This window comes from Mastigoproctus giganteus, chromosome 12 (genome assembly GCF_048544385.1).
Source record: "Mastigoproctus giganteus isolate SK-2022 chromosome 12, ASM4854438v1, whole genome shotgun sequence".
Classification (NCBI taxonomy): Eukaryota; Metazoa; Arthropoda; class Arachnida; order Uropygi; family Thelyphonidae; genus Mastigoproctus; species Mastigoproctus giganteus.
This window is the reverse complement of record NC_143586.1, coordinates 89,505,486-89,525,597: the sequence shown is the minus strand read 5'-3', so window position 1 is coordinate 89,525,597 and position 20,112 is coordinate 89,505,486. Positions and strand designations below refer to the sequence as shown.

The 20,112-nt window shown below is 36.7% G+C and overlaps 1 protein-coding gene across 2 annotated transcripts in view; it reads right to left on the bottom strand.

Moving 5' to 3' along the window:
* Window positions 1-247: 247 nt before the first annotated feature.
* The window catches only part of LOC150077258 (uncharacterized), a 165,074-nt gene continuing 145,209 nt past the window's right edge, over window positions 248-20,112 (bottom strand). For both annotated transcript variants that reach the window (XM_090386461.1, XM_090386460.1), the window contains exon 5: window positions 248-563. In XM_090386461.1, the coding sequence (XP_090242587.1) occupies window positions 486-563 (78 nt within the window). In that variant the 3' untranslated portion in view covers window positions 248-485. The remainder of the gene's footprint in view (window positions 564-20,112) is intronic.

The following is a 20,112-nucleotide window of genomic DNA, read 5'->3' as shown; positions in this document are numbered from 1 at the left end:
TATACGAAAATAATACTTAAAATAATTAAGTCATAATTATGAATTAAGTAATTATGAATGTCAGAACTACCACAAAATGTCTTGTACTTCATTTACTGCAGATAATACACAAGAATAACGCACAATATTCCTCATTAATGAAGTATATATAATTTATTTTTCTATCGAGTAATAAATACACAGATTTTGGATAGAGATAGATTATTACACATCGCTGGACAAACCAGCTTGAACACATATGACTAGATATCGGGTTTCTTTTTTTTTTTTTTTTAGTAGATATGTTCTTACAATTATATTATTGAATTACGAAAGTACTTTATTCATTTTAAACAAAATCACTTCTATCAATATAAGGGAGTATTAGGCACGTTTGTTATACAGAACATTTTTTTTTCTCAAAGTCTTCTTTCAAATCATAAATCATTGAAAGTTTTTTTATCTTAGGAATATAATTCTTTACGGAGTGTCATGGGCAAATGGACTTATTCATCATCTATTAGTTGTCGCTGTCTTCCCATACTTCTAATTTTTGCCTTCAGCAGTTGGCGTACCACAAAGTCCTACAAAAGAAAATAAAAAAAAAAAAGACTGTTTAAATTTTTAGTTTCATCGATGAAACAGAAAACGCATTTTTTGTTGATTTTGTTGTAACATTCCATAATATTCATCTGAAAACAGTAATCAATAAACTAATTATCTATATTCAAATTTAATTTTAAAAGTGCGCGTCCTTCGACGTCTGCTTGATAGCTGGAATCATATACACTGAGTGGCTAGTTTATTTGTTACAGTCCAACCCAAACAATCGGCAGCTACGCCCGAGCCAGTGTCACGTGTTCGCATCAGGTGATCCAAGTGACTTTGAGCGCACTATGATAGTAGACGCCAGTAGTGCCGATGCAAGTGTCATGGACACTACTGCTTTGCTGGGCTGTTCACGCACCAGAGTCCGGATTACCGAGAGAGATCTGACAACGAGGAAACATCAAGCCACCGACATTTCTGTGGCCCTCCACAGCTTGTTGATGTGAGAGGCTGATGAAGGATGAAAATGATGGAGAGTCCAAAAAAAAACAGGCCAAAGTTGATCAAATGAGATCGCAAGTGATGGTCAAAGGGATATATCAACTGAAAACAAACATCAACTGACGCTAGAGTACTTCTACTGTCCCGCTCATGAACATATGTCCTTGGTTATACGGAGCAGCATGTATACTTGACCTATGATGTATTTACATAGTTCAAGTATGTAGAGGGTAACGTACTCAATTCTGTTTCATATGCAATTGTGATGGTGTAGGAGGTGTTTTTGTGGCAGCATCTGAATGCTACAGCCTATTTGAACATTTTTCCAGGCCAGGTGAATTATTTTATACTCATAATTTATCCAGCCGGTAACGGTTATTTCTAGCAGGATAATCCTCCATGTCACAAGACGCAGATAGTTCTGGAACAGTTCTGGAGCATGAAGGTAATTTTATCATACATTAGCAGCCTGACCAGTCATAGGATCACAACCGATTGGGCACATGTGGAATGAGGTGGACAAGGTGTTCGCAGTAGGGATCCGTCTCCATCTAATGTGAAGAAACTGCGTGATGCGATCATGTATGCATGGGGCAGTATCCGTGTTAGTTTCACCACTTCGTGTAGTCCATGCTGTGACGACTGAAGCCCCTCGTGGGTAGAACAGTTGGTAGGATCACCGTTCCCCCCACACCGAGTGGAAAAGATCTGAGTTCGAATCCGTCGATGATGGGAGGAATTTTTATGGGTCTTTTTTCACAACGTGGTATACCGGTATTTTCTCCCGGAAACTCGGGTTTTTCGTCCAATAAACAATAAATCGAACTCAGAACGCAATTTACACAAGGTACACAGAGCAACAAGTTTCCCTCGTGCTTTTCCATGTAGGGGACTCAACTCCAATTCTGACCCCAACACAATCACCATGGAAACTTAAATACGCCATGTGTTTCCTAAAAAGTGCAACTTACAGATGTGAAAGTAAAGTGCAAACAAGGTTCTCTTATATCCCAATCTTTAACCTGTCCGTTTTTTAAATAGGATCTCCAAAAATAAGTAGGATGTTGTGTATTAAAAAACTAAGGTGGATAATAAGCTCTATCAAAATATAAAATATCAAGAAAGGTATTGTGATCACTAAATTCACCATTTACAGCACGGCATGTAAAAAGTTTCAATTTTCTGTCTTTGCTTTGTCTTAACACCAAATTCTCACAAAGACCGAAGAATTCCAGTCACCGAATCATCGTAACCACCGATCTTTCACCAAATAGTCAGCATCAAATTGTCACATATAGCGAAATGCCAATACACAAAATTGTCTCGTACACCGAACAGTTATACTCCCTTCAATAGGTGTTCAGAAACATCTGTTACCTTACTTTACAAGTAATCATGGTAATTTTACTGATTGCAACTGTTTGGAGTATCGCCTTCCCATTTAAAGTTATATCACTGATGTAGGAAAATCGAATTCAATAATGATATTAGATTGATGGAATTTGATGAAAACAGTTTTGGTTGGTAGGTTAGATACTATATAGGACCTTATAACTATAGCGGTGACCTTAGCTTTCGTATTAACACCGGAAGTACTGATCAAACAAACATAGACGCTATTTGATAATTTTAGCGATGCACATCTATTGAATATGCTAATGTTGCACTTCTAGTGATTGCAGATATCGGACAGATACAGCGTACATTTACATTTGGAGAATTAATCACTAAAAGCTTTTGTGGAGATTGAAATGACTAGTCTGTTCAAAAGATGATGAATTACTTATGTACTGAACTGACCACTGAAATGTCTCGTGCATATCTGCAGCACAGATATCGCGTAAAGTGTTTCTTTATTCTCATATCATCTGCTTTCAGCAATTCCTTGCAATACAAGTCTGTGGCAGGTTGAATCTCAGGACACTTTTTTTCTAACTGGATTTGTGTTTTATCAGCTTTTGGTGGCTGATGGTAAAATAAGTTTTTGCCATTATAGAAGTACTCATTAGTGGTTTATGTATATCGGCAACTCGACATATGACGGGTGGAGCAATACCATTTATTTGAATAATTTAGTATTATATTTAGAGGAAGAACCAATTCGTTTGTGAACCAATTCGAAATTGCTGAAATCCTGCTGTAGTTTGGACAACCTTCCATGCACAGTTAATCTTATAAACCATTGAGAGCGCTTCCTCATTGACTTAGTAATCCTTTATTTAGTTGGGAATTCATGAATGTGCATTGATCTAGACAAGAGCATATTAGATTTTCAAATCTCAAAACTGGTTAATATCTGGACCAATTTGGAATAACCGTGACTATAACGTGACCGGTGACATTGAAATTAATGTCATATCTTTTGATTACTGGTAAACTTTTGTAACTAACACTGCAATTAATTTACATCGTAAAGATTTTTTACTTTCTTGCCCATGTCCATTTTCTGCTGGATTATTATAGACGCAACACCATATTCGCAATAATTGTGAATAAAAGATACGTAAGTTAAGTTTACTAAGTGCAGATTTATTTAGGCATTTTTTCTTTTTCCTTAAATGGCTCTTATAATTACAAGGTTCTCAATTGTAAAAAATTATTAATAACAGAAGATTTGTTGAATAAAATCTCTCGTAACTAACGGCTATTGACACAAGTACTTAAAACTAAAAGGATTGATAAAGCACTTCTCTCGTTATTAATTTGTCTATCAAAAACTTGTTTATTTATTATAAAAAATTTCACTAAGATGCAGCGAGCATTTATTTTACAATGTTTTTTATATTATGCGATTTCTGATGAAAACTGTCTTGCAAAAGATTTTTTGCTCGACAATTTATATTCAATCTTTTTCTCTACAGAAAAAATTTTTGTTTTAGCGATTCGTTAAACACAAGCTTTTCGTTCACTGTGACAATTATTGTCATTCGCATCGTATTTAATTTTTTTAATTAAAAAATAGCCCATAATCTTTATTTATACTGATTTGAATATCATCCTCGACTTCTATAATTGGGTAATTAAATTGAGAGAGACCATTCCACCAGGTTACTCTAATTTATTTAATAAATCAAATGTTATATGCAATGTTCATACATAAATCTGTCAATTTAGATGATATATTCTATATTACTGCACAATTAAGCTAATGGATACCGATGATATTAATTAGCTTAATTGTAGGGGAGATCGTGATCATAATCACAATCTTCCCACACCTGTATAGAAAAGGCATGAATTCGAAGTTGACAAGAGGAAATTTTTTTATATACAGTGGCCGAGTTAACCGGTCTCAGACAAGGGTACCAAGGATACTCAGGCGATGGTTGCATGGTTTTTTTTTTTTTTTTCAGAAACTCCAGTTTTTCGTCTGGAAAACCATATTGAATTTCGATGAATTTTAGATGAATCAGCAACTTAGGCCATATTGTGCAAAACTTAATTTCTCCAAGCAAGCCCAAAACTTAATTTTGCGGAAGTTTGGGTTATTGCACAATTAGTTGGATTTAACCGCAATAGCTGCCATACAGAGTTCCTTTCGTTGCTGATTAAAAACTATATGATACCATCCATCCCCCGATTCTTTGGACTTCCTCACAGTGGTAGACTTCGTTGTATGGTAGTTTCTCTACTGATTCAATATTACAGGCTTTTATATTAAGGAAAAAAATAAACTTTAAACGTTCATCAGATTTGTTAACATCAATGTCTGCCGCATTGATGTTAGCTATAAAGGCTACTATGAGCATGGGTTGAACTGTTTCAAAATATGTCTGTAAATTGCGTCTAAATCTCTCCTCAACCCCATTATTCAAACGTCAATTATTATATATGTATATTTTTTACTATGGTTGTTAAAGTAGATGTATGTTGATAATTGCAAGCAAAGACCAATGAGGAGTGACTTACTCGTTTTTTTGGTCTTCAGTGTGAAGTTTCGTTCAGGCACTTTAAAACATGCACATTTCTGAACTAGTTATTAATTGTACGCTTGCCCTCGAATAATAAGTCTGGCTATACCCTCGGGGGCGCATTATTCAGCTGTACATCGCAGTTGGCTGCTCGTTTGGATAGGTCTGGGTTCAATTCCTATCATCTTCTGCCGGAAACAACATTCGATATGGGATTTTTTTTTTCTTTTATTACCGGAAGAGGAGGCAAAACGAAGTAAGGTTCTCCTCTTCAGTTATTCCGTGTTTTTAAACGAGCACAACATATAAAAATGTCTGTGCACACAGCGCCCATGCTTTTGGTAGAGAGCGTTACTGGGGGTGGGGGAAGGGAAGGATGTCGTTAATGGAATCCCAGTTAGCAGGAATATATCCCATATGTTTATTATTATCATCATCAGGCTATGGCGACAACAGATAATCCGGATATTTCCAAAACGGTCTGTGTGTTATTCAGAAAAACCTAATTGCTTATGTGCTACTATTGCCTGGTATTCAGTTCATTTGGAAAATCAATTGCACTCAGAACTGGAGGTCAGCGAATTGATTATAGTCGGGTCTTCTGGTGCTAGTCGTAGATATCTTGTTTCAAACCATTTGATAACGTACGTTACTATGCCTCTTCCTCTGTTATCTGATCTGCAGCGTACACAGGGTGTCCATTATTTCATTTCTCCTATTCAGTGCCTCTGAATAGGAGAATTTGAGAACATGCTCTAGTTACATGGAAGTTATGAGTTGGAAGAGGACATGTAGAATTAAAACAGTTTTTTCTGCAAGCTGCGGAAGAACTAGAACTATACTGGAAGTATCGACCGATTGCAATGCGCAAAGTTCTAACAGACCTTGAGGAAGGAAAGAAAGTTGTTCGGTTCTACTCGGAATAAAATAATGAAAAACATTTATTCAGTGTAATCTGTATATAACCAAATGCGTACAATGGTTCTTCGCTTCCGATCCGGGAAATCGACTGATCTATGCGCAGAATTTTTATTATATCGTTTATTCCTAGAAATATGTGCAAAATGTATATATAACAAGTACAATACTTAGCAGTTTTACCCTTCCCGGCCAACTTTTGTAGGTGAAGTGTTTGAGCCATTGCTGCTGTTGTTGTTGTTCTGCACTTGGAAAGGAAGTTTTCTTGTGAAGAGCCATTTGAATAGACAGAATTCCGATGAAAAGATGGATTTTATTGTAATGGGAGCAACCAACACTCAAATTTCACTTCCTATAAAATAGATTGATAAACGACTGTCTGATTATGATTGCTCTGTCATCAACGTATTGCAAATATTTCCTGGCAATCCATTTAAGAGGTGCAGCGCGGATCAAGAGAAGCCCAAAATGGCAGTTGAACCTTAACTTGATCAAACACTAGCTCCAAGTCAGTGTGGCTTGATACCATTGGTATGAAGGCTCCAAAAAGCATAGGTTGGGGGGGGGGGGTTGTTGTAGTAGGGTTTTAAGAGCATCAGTGACCATATTGTTCCTTGTATATTTTCTGTAAATTGCGTGTGTTCTGAGGTCGATTTCTCGTTTGCTGGACGAGAAATCCCTGTTTCCAGAAGAAAAATCATGCTCTCCTCTCCTGAGACCAAGTAACTCAGCCATATTGTGAAAAATGGCCATAAAAATTCCTCCGATCATCGATGGGACTCAAGGCAGGTTGGATAGCTGTATGGATCTGTCTCAACAAGAAAAGCATTCATCCAGACTTACAGGGGTTGACTTTCAAACTAAAATGCATGAGATATATGGCAATGTCATGGAGAACCTGTTGTCTGGACAAGATTATCCTTGGGTGTGATAGGGCTAGTATCTTAATATTGTCGGCGTAATTGGTGAGATCCATTCTGTTGCTAACTGCTCCTTGTGGGGACCCCAGCAGTGATGTGCGTAGAGTAAACTCTGTTCCCAGCTAAGAACTTGATTGTCCTCTTATGAAGAAGAGGACAGAAAGAGGAGAATATCTTCACCTGTGAGGAAGTGGCTTTCTAGAAGCTGGAGCAAAGCAGGCACGTTGACTGCGTTGAATGCTAATTCAACGGCGATATAGATGACTAAGTTCAGCAGACTTTTCAAAAGGAGAAAGATGGTGTTTGTGGTGGCAAGGAGGCTGGTGACGGTAGATCTGTTTGGAATGGAGAAATGGACCTGTGGAGGTGAACTTCGTAGAATCTACTTGGTCAGAACTGGCAGAAGTACCTTCTCTATCAAACTGAGGAGGCAATGGAAATTAGTCTATAGTGGTTCAAAAGTGTGGGTGTGCGAGTTTTTGCTAATGGCCTGACATGATAGATTTTCCATGGGGAAGGAAATAATGAGTGGAGAGTATGGACTTGAATATAATTAACAAAGGATTGATGATGTAAGGAAGGCTCCATGATCCATTTCAGTCCGTCTTCACCGGCAGTAGTGGAGGCCGCAATGTAATTCATGGCAGCAATAATTTCATGCCTGGTAAAAACCAATGAAGTTAGAGGATCAGCCTGAAATTCAAATGGAGTAAAGAGCCTGCAGATCGCCATTTATCATTCTTGTTGAATCTGAAGATCCGATTGAGCCATTGTTCGGGAACCAACTGTGGGGGGGGATAATCTCGGTTAGCATAACAGTAGGGAGTTCTTCCCTGCAGAGAGCATTATCAGAATACATCCATTTTGCACTCGACTTAAGGTGATTGAAGTCTGTGCGAGCTCTGGAATATGAAATCTGTCCTGTACGCTGCGAGAGTGCTTCCAAGTTCTGTGTAACTCTTGCTTTAATTTGAAGCTGGCATTCACATGGCATTCCAGCCTCTAGATTTTTTTGTGAAACTCGAAATCAAAGATAAATAGTATAGAATCTCAGTCTGTTGAGCAGTGCTGCCATTTAAAATGACATTGTCATCCTTCTTGCATCGTGGGTATCTTAATTCAACAATTTTTATTCAAGACTAGGTAGAGAATTTAAGAAATAATTAAATCTCCTTAATTAGTGCTAGGAACATTAAATACATAGAAAACACTTTGAATACCCCTCAGATTACGCGAGTTAGATCGCAAGCAAAATGATAAATGTTGAAACCATGCGGCATAACGATCCAAATCTGTAAAACCTGCAGTGTAATTATGTTGTTTGTCACGAAATCATTTTCAAAACAGTGATGTCATTAAGTTTATTTCAGAATACACTTTTCCTTTCAATCCCCACAAGAAAGTCTACGCGAGACTGAATCTGGAGACCTATGTAGTTCAAAGTTTTCCAGAAGTCGTAGCTTAATATCCGGTTGGTGTATTTTCTACATAGTGGTTCACCCTGCATAATTTACCATTCGTTAAAAAAGAGAATTTTGCCCATCAGAAGAGAAGAAAGTTAAAAAAACTTTCTGTCGGTGTTACGATTTCTCTGTCAATAATTCGTAATTATATCGAATGACAAAAACATTATATGCAACATTAAGTTTAAATTGCATATTTCTAAGCAATTCTCAAAGGAAAAGTGATAATGCACCAATTAGTCTTAAGATTTTCCTACATAAAAATAATAATGACAGAACTGGAAGTTCTTTAAATATTCAACACCGAAACGTGCTTTTTATAGTTTGTTACAAGTTTAATTATATTATGGAAGCATATTCGCAACATTTTTATTCATCTGCTAATTTTAATATGCAACAACCGCTTGATGTATTCATACACAATTACATATAAATTTATTATCTGAAAATACGGAATATATAATTACGTCACAAGCAGAAATTTAACAACGCCAAAAGCAAAAAAATATTTTAGTGAATCTTCAAGTCCATAACTAGAAATAAAAGCGTTATTTGTGAAATGTAAAAATAGTTCTTTGAAGAAAGGAAGCATCGACATGAATTAGTCCTGTATGTACTCTATTTCTTTGAAAAGCAGCAGCAGGAATTTAGGAGACTTTTGAATAGTTTATGAAGGTATTATTTGTTTAGTTCTAGTGCTTTTAAAAGGTAGGACGTATGTCATTCACTGTACAAATATATCTCCGCTTTCTAGACTGTTTATTAACATGGTGTTTGGTCCTGTCAGTTGAATTTTTTGTTTCTTGGATTTAGAACAAAAATGGCGCATGCGTTATCCCGTTCACTGATTGATTTTCGCAAGTGTAATGCTACTTCAATCAAAATCATATTGTAACTGCGAATGCTGGTCAATGCGAGCTTCACCTAACAGAATAATTATCGGAGTTCAGCTATCAACTGTTAGTTTGTCTATTTTTTGTGAAATATTTGTAAGACTCAACCTATCAGATATTAATAAAATAATGAATTGTGTATCAAAATTAATTATACACTTCACTCTTCATGTTCAGAAGGGAGACTGATCCAATGTATGAATTTTATAAAACGATTGGAAAACAAACCCCCGCTACTGCAACATCAAAATGACCACATTGTCTGAGCACAATTATTAAAGGATAAATGGAATATCCTCAGAAGCCGCTAGAAACAGATGTTTGCGCTCCTGTCATAAAAACACCAGTTCACATCGTTGGAGTCATTACGGACACGAGTTTCCCCGAAGTTATTTCTTCCAGATTCCTGCAATCAAGAAATCTCAATAGATCCATCAAAGCCTCCAGGAGAAAAAGCATCTGTGTTATATCCATTTTATAAATCGATACACGTGTCAAAAGTGGGTGACTACAACGAACCGTTGGTTCCACATGCAAAATGCAGTTTATTTATTCCTCTAAGGATATTGACCGGAATACCGGAAACTGACATCCGATCTCCTAATCAAAAGCTCTGCCAACGATACGCGCGCTGTATGTGGTTTATCGACTGTCGATTTGTTTATTGTGCATGCTAAAAATCCTGGTAGGGAGGAAAAACTACTCCTTCCTTCTGAGTTCAGCTAATTACAGCCCAGATTACGGACGCTTTTAGAAATTACTCCACTTATGATGGAACTGGAACTCACACCTCTACAAAACACCAGACTGTCACAGAGGAGGCGAATGTAGATTATAGAAAGAGGGGAGTTTGAAGTCGAACTCTTCTCTCAAAACCAAGATTAAATTGGGGATTCATATACTAGAATCAGATACTTGTGTGATAGCCTTAACTTCATTGCTAAGTTTGCTAATTGTTTTTTTTATGAAGTCGGGAGTAAAGACTTTTTTTTTTAATTAAAAAACCCCGGGAGGAGTAATATTACCGAAGCGAGAGACTTATGTTACTGATTTTGCATGACGATCACTGAAAATGAAGTCTAAAATGAAGCACAATAAAATCCCGAGATTTCGGAAAGTAATTTCTAACTATTATTAATGGCCATATGGTGCAAGGAAGCCTAAGGCTTATGCTACACTAGTCAAAAAAAAAGTTCACTAAATCATCGATAGGACACCATGAGCCTTCCTTGCAACCAGTCTACAATGCTCGGAGAACTTCATGTCTGATTGTATCGTAACTCCCAAGTCCCTTCCACTACTGACTTTAGTTCAACTCCACCAAGTGTATAAGTTATTTTGGGGTTGCTGTTCCCCAGGTGTAAGACCTTGCACTTTGCTGGATTAAAGCATAGCTACCACTTTTCTGACCATCCCTGAAGTCTATCTAGGTCACGCTGTAGAAGCTCTGCTTAGCGGTGATCATTAACTACTCTACCAATCTTTACATCATCTACAAATTTAGACATCACACCCTCTATCCCTTCATCAATATAATTTATGAAAATCAAAAATAACAGTGGTCCCAATACTGATCCTTGGAGAATCCCACTTCTTACATTAACCAAATCTGAGGAATAAACATTTATCACAACCCTCTGCCTCCTGCCCTGCTATCCATCCAAGGATTTTTCCTGTGATTCCGATCTGTTCCAGCTTATAAAGTAACCACTCAGGTGGGACTGAGTCAAATGCTTTGCTGAAATCTAAATAAAGAATGTCGAAATTATTCTCCAAGTCCAGCTTTTGAGTGTGCCTGTCAAAACAGCTAACCAGATTAGTTAAACATGATTTCCTTTTACAAAACCATGATGAGTATCCTTCAGAATTCCATTTCTATCTAAATGATCCTGAATTCTACCCTTAATCATTGCCTCCATGATGTTCCCTACTACTGAAATTAGACTGACCGGTCGGTAATTATTATTTAACTATACAGTATATTATTTACTTATTTTATTTTTTATTGAAACAAAGTTCTGCTTAAATTCAAGAGAAAATAGAGGAAAAACAAAATAAACGATGAAAATCACCCATTTGTTTTAAACCAGAAAAATACACACAAACCTTGCTCATAAGCAGTTAGCCATACATCCTTTTTATTTATATATCAAACTGAATGCGGGAGACGATAAACGAAACCAAGATTTAAAATGTACAGCCACAAACTTTCTGTTAGTTATATACCGTACAATGCTGCAATAAATATTACTGTTTATGCGTGAGTGTCCTTCAAGAATACTTGTGCATATAAAATCGTATTAGGAATGGATCAACTACCTCTGACCCATGAAACGTTTATGGATACTCCACTGGTTTCAGCCACTTCGCATTAGCAAGTTAAAACATATAGCAAGTTGGCACTCGGTAGTAAAAAAGGTTCATCATCCTAAGACGAAAGAATCTCACCCACATGAACTTCCGAGCAAAAGAATTACCAGACAGTGTGTATGTTGGAAGGGGATTTTCAATTATATTTTAGAATTTCTGATATAAAATAGACTATTGTGTCCCGTCATATTTTAAAATGCTACAAAAAACTAAGACCCACACATAATTTACGATCATTTCTTTATTTTCAAATGTCGGTTCTATGCAGACACGTGCAATAACTACTTCCTTATTTGCCGCAGGCCTCATCCACTCATTTATGCCCATTGACACCTTCAGTGAGAGCTGCACTTTTGCTAAGCGTTGCGAGGCACGATCGTGATTGCCTCCCACATCATCCTTCCCACGATGACACGTAGGGTGACAAATGAAGGGGAGCTCTTAGAGAGGAAGTAGGCGGCAAGGCAAAGATAGCGGTCCATTTCAGCAATAACTGTGAATAGCGATCGGTCTCTTGCTTGAGGTGGATACGTTAACGGTATATGAGAAGGGAGAGGTCAATTGAAGCTCGCTGAACCCTCCTCCTGCTCGATCTTTTATACATTACGAGGCTAATGCGTGAGCAAACTTCTCAGACACACATTAAGGAAAAATTGCTATTTCTTAATCTAGAACTTTATCCAATATTGTAATAGCTAGTTCAAAATGCTCTCCAAACTCATTCGACACAAATAAGTTCCTGTTTTTTTTTTGATAGTTTGAAATTCAGTACACTTATAATCATACAAACCATATAATCATACAAAGTATTAATATAATCAGTCGAGAACTGATAAGAATTACAATCATGAATCGCGGGAAAAAAAATGGTGCGAAATTAAAAGTTATTTTGTACATAAATATATAATGTACATAAATATATAACAAAATTGCTAAATAACAGCCGCAAGATTTCACCATTTCAACAAAACCAGGAATTCTGTAATAACAGACCAACTTTCCCGGTATAAAAATGCCTGTAGATGTAAATCAGTAAAATCTAACAATCATTAATTTTATGTGATTATAGTTTCATTTGCATTTGCTAAAATTAATATTTATTGGAAGGGAACATGGTTTGAATCCATGTAGGTGTGTGTATGTGTGTATATATATATATATGTATATATATAAAAAATGGAGTATATAAAGTAGCATACTTCTTGTGGGTGGAAGGATTTAAATATCCTTCGGGGTCTTATTAGCTATACACATGGTTGTAAGTTTATAAGAATTTCAGAAGATCCGATTATGGTATGCTGAATCCTCGCTCAGCTTTTCTGAATCAATCTGCAAAGAGTTAAAATTTTGCCTTGTATTGCCAAGGCTGATTGGATTGTTGAAGGTTGTGTAGAGTAGGAAAATTGAGCGGCCCATATGTTTAATGAAGTAGAAATTCCCAAAATGTTAAAATCTCGAGTCCCGAAATTCGTTGTGTATTAATTTTAAAATTGATGGTGGGCGAATCTAAAATCTAGTCGCCAAAAGGAACAGTCACTTATCTCTCTTCCCTACTACGGAAGTTAGATTGACCACATTCATTTTACCCAATCCCTTCACTGCCTTATATACCTTAATCAAATTTCCTCTTAGGTTCTAATTGTCAAACTTTACACTGCACACCTTCCGAGCCGTTCTTCACATCTGCATCGCCTTGAACTCGTCACCAATCTACTCGCCCTTCTCTGAACTCCCTGCGGAAATTTTACATCTTTTTGTTAGGTACGGTCTCCAGACCTGAAAACAATATCTTTAATGCGGTCTAATCATCGGCGGGTTGTTGTTGTTGTAGGGTTTTAGGCGTATCACAAACTCAGACCATATGCGCCGTATATAATGTCTGTTAATTGCGTGTGTTCTGCGGTCGATTTGCTGTTTGCTGGACGAAGAATCCGAGCTTCAGGGAATAAAATACATGATACCCTCGCCTGAGACCGACAAACTCGACCATGTTGTGAAAAAGACCCATACAAACCCCTCGTGTCATTGACAACATTCGAACTCAGGTCTTTTCTACCCGGTGTGGGGAACACGGAGATTACACCAGCTGTGTTACCTACGAGGGCTTATAAAGAGAGATTCTCTCTCTCTCTCAGCTCAGGTCCTATAAATCGTGAATTGCATAACCGTACCTTCCTAACCACTTGTTTACATTGCATGGAAAAATTTCATATCAGGTTAAATCGTTGAAACTTTACTCCTCTCCCGTAGCTATTATGTGACTTTAGGATTTCTTTTCCTCAAATGCATAGTCTTACATTTAAAAAAGCAGTAAGCCAGCAGTGTTAAAACCGACAATCAAACTCCAACCCTTCAAAATCAGGTCAACTCTGATCTGTGTATCATGACGAGAACAACTAACATGCGTGGTTCATTTGCCTTAATTATATACCAATCCGAGTCTTGTTTATCCTGGACTGTCCAGTGGACTTTAAAAACAAGGGTGTCCAATACGGTTTGTAGGACAGTATAATTATTGACATTAATTTACATATACAAATGGGCTATTCACACTGGTCTAACATCGTTATTACATTGGGCTTGAGTTTCAAGGCATAAAGCCAACTTTGATTAGAATGGTCCTAGAGAGATCAACTGAACAATGGAGGTCTGGGAGAGTATCATAATTGTAGGCCTTATAGCATCAATCCTTAAGGCATTGCAGCCAAGGGTATTGTATTCAAATAAAACTCACGCTTTCCAGCCTCTTGTTTTTATTTCAGAGTATAGAAGTAGCACTATCTTTGGAATCTGTAGTTATTCAAATGACCGCTAACAATTGCATTGGTATTCGCGCCACCAGTCCGAAAGCTAATCGATCTGACTGCTACATAAATGTTCCCAGACGTGCCGAATTGTTTGCAAGGTACCAAGATTGAAATAGAAGATGGACTTGGAAAGCTGCTGTGGAAGTTCTATATGTTCAGTTAATGTGAGAACCCTTGGATAGCCATTGTTCACTTTATGAGAATCGTCACCAAAATTATCTATCTTGATTACTACATTGAAATCGACATATAACCATCATGTTTTCTTGATATAATTTAATGTTTTGCTTTTTTTTTTTGCAAAATCTAATCTATTGTTGTTGTTTGGTTTTTTAGGAGCATTAGCAACTAAGGCCATATTGCTCCGGTGATATGCGGTGGCCATTCCCCGACCTTTCCGCATCCTCCGTATTTGGTGGTCACGGGCTCGAACGCCCGTCTAATCAAGAAACGTGTGCTATGCACTGCTGCTCCTGCCTACGGTGGTCCCCTAATCTATTCGTCCATAGTTTAAACCCATCTATTTGAGGTTAGTTTTTTTAATCCTACACCGTTCCTTTCTATCTTGGATCAAGTCCCGTCTAACACTACACTGCTCTGTGTCCCTTTCCACGACCTCCATCCATGCCTCATCTCGCCCTCGTTTACCCTCCACCCACCAATCTAGGATTCTTTGTAAAGCTGATCCTGTGCTCTTCTCTTTATCAGAACAATCTCGATCTTTCCCTCTTATTATATCCCCAATTGGTACAACTTCTTTGCTTCCTCTAACATATTCATTTCTCACTTCATCTCCTCTGGTAACTCCCTTCATCCATCTTAACATTCACATTTCTGTCACAATCAACATTTGCCTTTGTCTCTTTTCATGACAATGAAACATATAATATAACTGGCATTTCTTATTAAATCTAATAATTTTAGAAATTAAATTTGTACACGATTATTTTACAGTTACCGTTTTTTTATCTCTCGCGGTAAGATCCAGCGTCTATCACAATTGTTTATTTCTGGCCTGTGCCATGAATGGTCTTGGTTTTTTAATGGTGTCCGTACGTTACCCTCTTACTTTATAATAAAGAAAGATTTATGACCTTCCAGCTGACCATTTTCTTTGAAATACATTACACGAAATAACTGACACCGTTGTCTGCCCTGTTGATGAATAATTGGATTGAGATGACCCAGTATTCCCTGAAGATACAAAAAATTCTTTTTCTCATATTTGAAAAACATCAATATTTTCCTTACTTCTACATTCTAAATTGCTCTTTCCATGTTGATCACGTCTGTTGACCCAGCTGCTGTTAGCTAAGGCGCTCATGGTCTCTTCTCATTAATTCATAAAAGAATAATGAAAAGTGATAGTTATCTTCAAAGTATTACCTTAATTTCACCTATTATTCATTCCTTTGGATACTTCTATTTTATTATTATTATTTTAAGTTAATGTCATCATCCGAAAATTTTTCATCTAAAATCTTTCATTTTTAACATCCTGAAACAATTTTTACGAGAGTAAAGAGTGTGGGAGAAAAAAAAACTACTACGAAAAAGCAAAAATTAGAATATTAATGCATACCGAAACCAATGCATTATGCAATAAACAATGCCTACTTAATTAAACAGTTCATTAATGATAATTCAGACTTCTTTATAAGCAAACCAGGATATATACCACATGATATATCTCATCGTTTTCACGCTGTAGAGGAGTAAATCAATCTAATCAGTCTTCGGCTAAGGTTTCAGGGTATTCTTGGGATTTTTCATCCAACAAAACAGATAAACTGACCAGGGATTATAGGCAATTTACAGATTTGAGATGCCTCATGGTCTGAGTCAATTCGGCGCAATAAAAATATATAGACAAACTTCTGCTTTCACAACCTTTAATATTGACGATGTATTTGAGTACATGGTAAAAGAATACTTGCTCGTGTTCATCCTGTTCTCATTGTTTTATCTCATAACGCTTTGGTTACCAGGACAGTTATTGTAGCGCAGATAACAACAAAGATTTTTCACAAAGCGTGTTCCGACAAAACTTTTAGGTCCAGTGGAATGAACCCTGTTCACCGGAAACGTCTCCAAAGAATAGTCTGTTTGCTGATAAGTTTGTGCACTTCCAGCTATTATCTTGGCTGTTGTTAGAAGAAAAGAGAATCAGACCTCCCCTACGTAGGTAGACCTATTGATATTGAAATCTGGGGTGGTAAGGGGGAATGAGACTGCCTCAATGCAACAAAGAAAGTTCTTTCAATGAAAGAGATGTTATACCATATTTATCTGTCGCAACAATTAGATTAACTGATATATTTGGTCTCTGGTGGTGTCTAATTCACCCTTTAAAAATTAAGTGAAAAGATTGTGAAGTGTCGTCAAAGTGACATGCAAAGAGAAAAGATGATATTGAGAAACCCATATTTGTTCTCAAAATGAGATTCAAATCAGTGGGAAGATAAATTTATGAAAAGTAGTCATTAAAAAACAAAAGAGAGAAGTCTTACCAAAATTAATTGAATTGCAATTATATTTCCACCAAATTTAATTAGCAAATGAAAAAATAGCAACTAGATTATTAAAAGTAAACCAACTGCTTAACTAATCCCATTGTTTACGGTTCTCTTTGTTCTTTTAATTGCTAAGCGACCTGAAAGAGGAAGAATCTGCACTTACAACAGCATATTTACATATTGTTCAACACGTTACTCTCAAAGGATGGTGCTATTTTTAACCAGTCTGAATCTACCCAAGGCTTTCAACTTCTATTCCAGATTATGCATGCGAACCGAAGAGATCTGGGATAAACAGACACAAAGGTGAAAGAAAAATGCAGCCATTATCAGTCAACAGTGAGAGGTAATAGACAAAATCTCCTAAAAGCACTTTCGATTCCTTTTGCTGCCAGAAATCCACTATAGAATTTATCACCAGTTCTGAACTCACCATGTATTTAGATAAGAATGACCAAGTGTGATAAGTTGGTAAACATCACCATTACCAATATGTGTCCACCCTTATCTAATTACACAAGTTATGATCTCTCCATCCAAAGTATCATACACATTTGCTGTAACTGATGGCTGAAATATTGAAATACACGCATCAATGTGCATATTTTTCATTCAACAAACTTTTTACCTTATCCACTTCTTGAAAAGCCCAATTACTCTACAAAAACAGTGGGATGAAATGCTTATCAACTCAATTCGAAATGCCAGAGTCTTTCTGCTCAAACAACGACGATGTTATGCAAGGAATATCACAGACAAGCTTCAGATCCGAGAACTTGATACTGTCTGTATCCAGCATCATCAAACACATCAATCTATGCATACGATAGAGATACACTTAGCAGATGAAACCAAGAAGTAGAATTGAAAACAGTAGATGAGGAATTTTCTGTTGACTAGCTGTCTTTATTAAAGATTCGCAAAACCTGAATTTTCAGGATTTATGACTTGATTATTTACTTAATAAGATCACGTTCAGTTGAATATAATCAACTACATGTTTATTTATTCTGGTAAGGCACTCTGCCGGTTAAGCTTTTACTTTATACAAGAACATATGACCTTTAATATCAAAGGAAATTTTTGTGAAATATTTAAATTCTGTTGTGTGTTTTGGTATGATCTGCTGCAACTCTCTGGCTGCGCAATGCTAAGTGCGCAGCAACCTAAAAGATTTTTATTTTTATAGCTGAGCTAGTAGATGAAATTACTCAAGAGAGTTACGACGAAGTAAATTTAAATATTCGGAAAGGAAACTTTTTTCGAGTTACAAGCTGAAGAGATACTTTATCGATTGAGATGCAAATGCGAGAATCAGAAACAAGGAATTTATTTTAAGAGCACTTTAAACTGGAATCATCCAGAATGTACTACACTGTATTGATGTCATGGGAAAGAAGGCAGAAGGTTTTCTACAGCTTTTATCTTTTTCTATAGAAAAAAAAATCACCAATTTCATTGATTTGGTCCATCGTTCTTCTTAACGGTTTTGTAGATACCACCTCAGTTACAACAGTACCATATTTATATATATTTATGGGTGGAGTCATTTTAGATAGGTAACAACCACATATGGCAGATTGTTACACTTCAATAGAAACACGTATGCCAAATCTTGTGCTGAGGCTTATTCTTCTCATTCCAAAATGGATTGTCAACTGATCAGGTTGGTTAAACAATTTTTTCTTTACAAAAATGCTGTGTTTCCTTCAAAATTACATTTCTATCTAGATTATCCTGTATTTTTGAGAATTTATGGGCTTTTCCATTCCGTGGCCAAGCTAGTCGGTCTCAGGCGAGGATAGATAGCAAGGTTCCCCACTCAGAAACTCAGGCAGACGAGTTAGTTCTTGGGTGGCTCTCTCTCTCTCTCTCTCTCTCTCTCTCTCTCTCTCTCTCTCTCTCTCTCTCCATTAACGTTTAAAATGGGCAAGTAACGACATCTACTTCAATAAATGTACAGTACGGTGTAATAATTTTAAATTAAACAATTTCCGAGCGTTAAAGCATAATGCTATATCTATTACCAGATTTATTATCTTCTGTTTTACATTTCTCCTTGTTCACAACAAAAACAAGACACTCTCGCATGAAAGAACATGAAAACCTTGTTTCATTTGTTGCATTTATTTTAGCTTGAACAAAATTCATTAATATTTCTTGTAGCGATGTTAAACCAGAAGTCCCAAGACGAATTAATGTGGTTAAGAAAGATAAATTTCAATCCTTTTTTTATTTAAGGCAGATTAAATCAACATCAATTTATTGCACTTTATATCAACACAGAGTGCTTAAGCAGATGAGAGTCACAAAAATACAGGTTAGGCAGAGATAGTGTATCTTACTCAAGTGCGTAATTACAAAACCTCCCAAATAGCACAAAACTTCAAGCAAGAATTCAAAGTCTGATCTTAATCCAGTTACAGTTATGAACAATGGCGAGAAGGACGAACGCTATGAACATTAAATTAAATCTACAAACTAACCAACCACTAAAATAATGAATATATATATATACTGATAACCAAAGTTATGTTTTGTTAGTCTATTGACAGTTATTTATGTCCTTTAGGCCTCCGTAGCCGAGTGGTCAGGAACGGGAGTGCAGTAGCACACGCTCTTTGAGTAGACCGGGGTTCAAGCCCCTAACTGCTGAATACAGTCGATCTGCCAACCCGCACTGGACCAGCGTGGCAGATTATGGTCCATTTCCCTCAGCAAGAATTGTTGAGGAGGGTTCCATCCTGCAGTGGGTTGATAATGGCTGCACTTTACCGTTACCTTACCTATGTCCTTTAAAAGGATTTCCTTGATGTTCCGCTGTCATTTATGGAGATTAGGGAGGATGTAATTCTAATCGATCTGTGAATTTTTCATCCTATAATTGGTGGTGCATTTGTTAAGCGAAAATTCATCTAAGGCAATGAAGTATCAAAATATTGCGTCTGTAAATTGCATGTTTCGTGGTCGATTTGCCTTATTGCTGGACATAAAACCATGCAACTTTCGTATAACACCAACTATCTAAGCCGCGTTATTGGCGGAATTAGAACTGAGACCTTTTACACCCAGTGTGGGGAGCACGGCTGTGATTATATCCATTGTGCTACCTACGAGGGTTCCTGTGATGATTCGCAGCTCTAAAATGGTCCACATCTTCCTATGACGATCCACTTTTTGTATTTATCCTATGATAAATACAAAACTCTCAGAACAAAATATTTAAAATTGATTTATCAAGGTGAACTGCAATATCGGCATAATTTGGTCCGTGCGTCTGAGAAT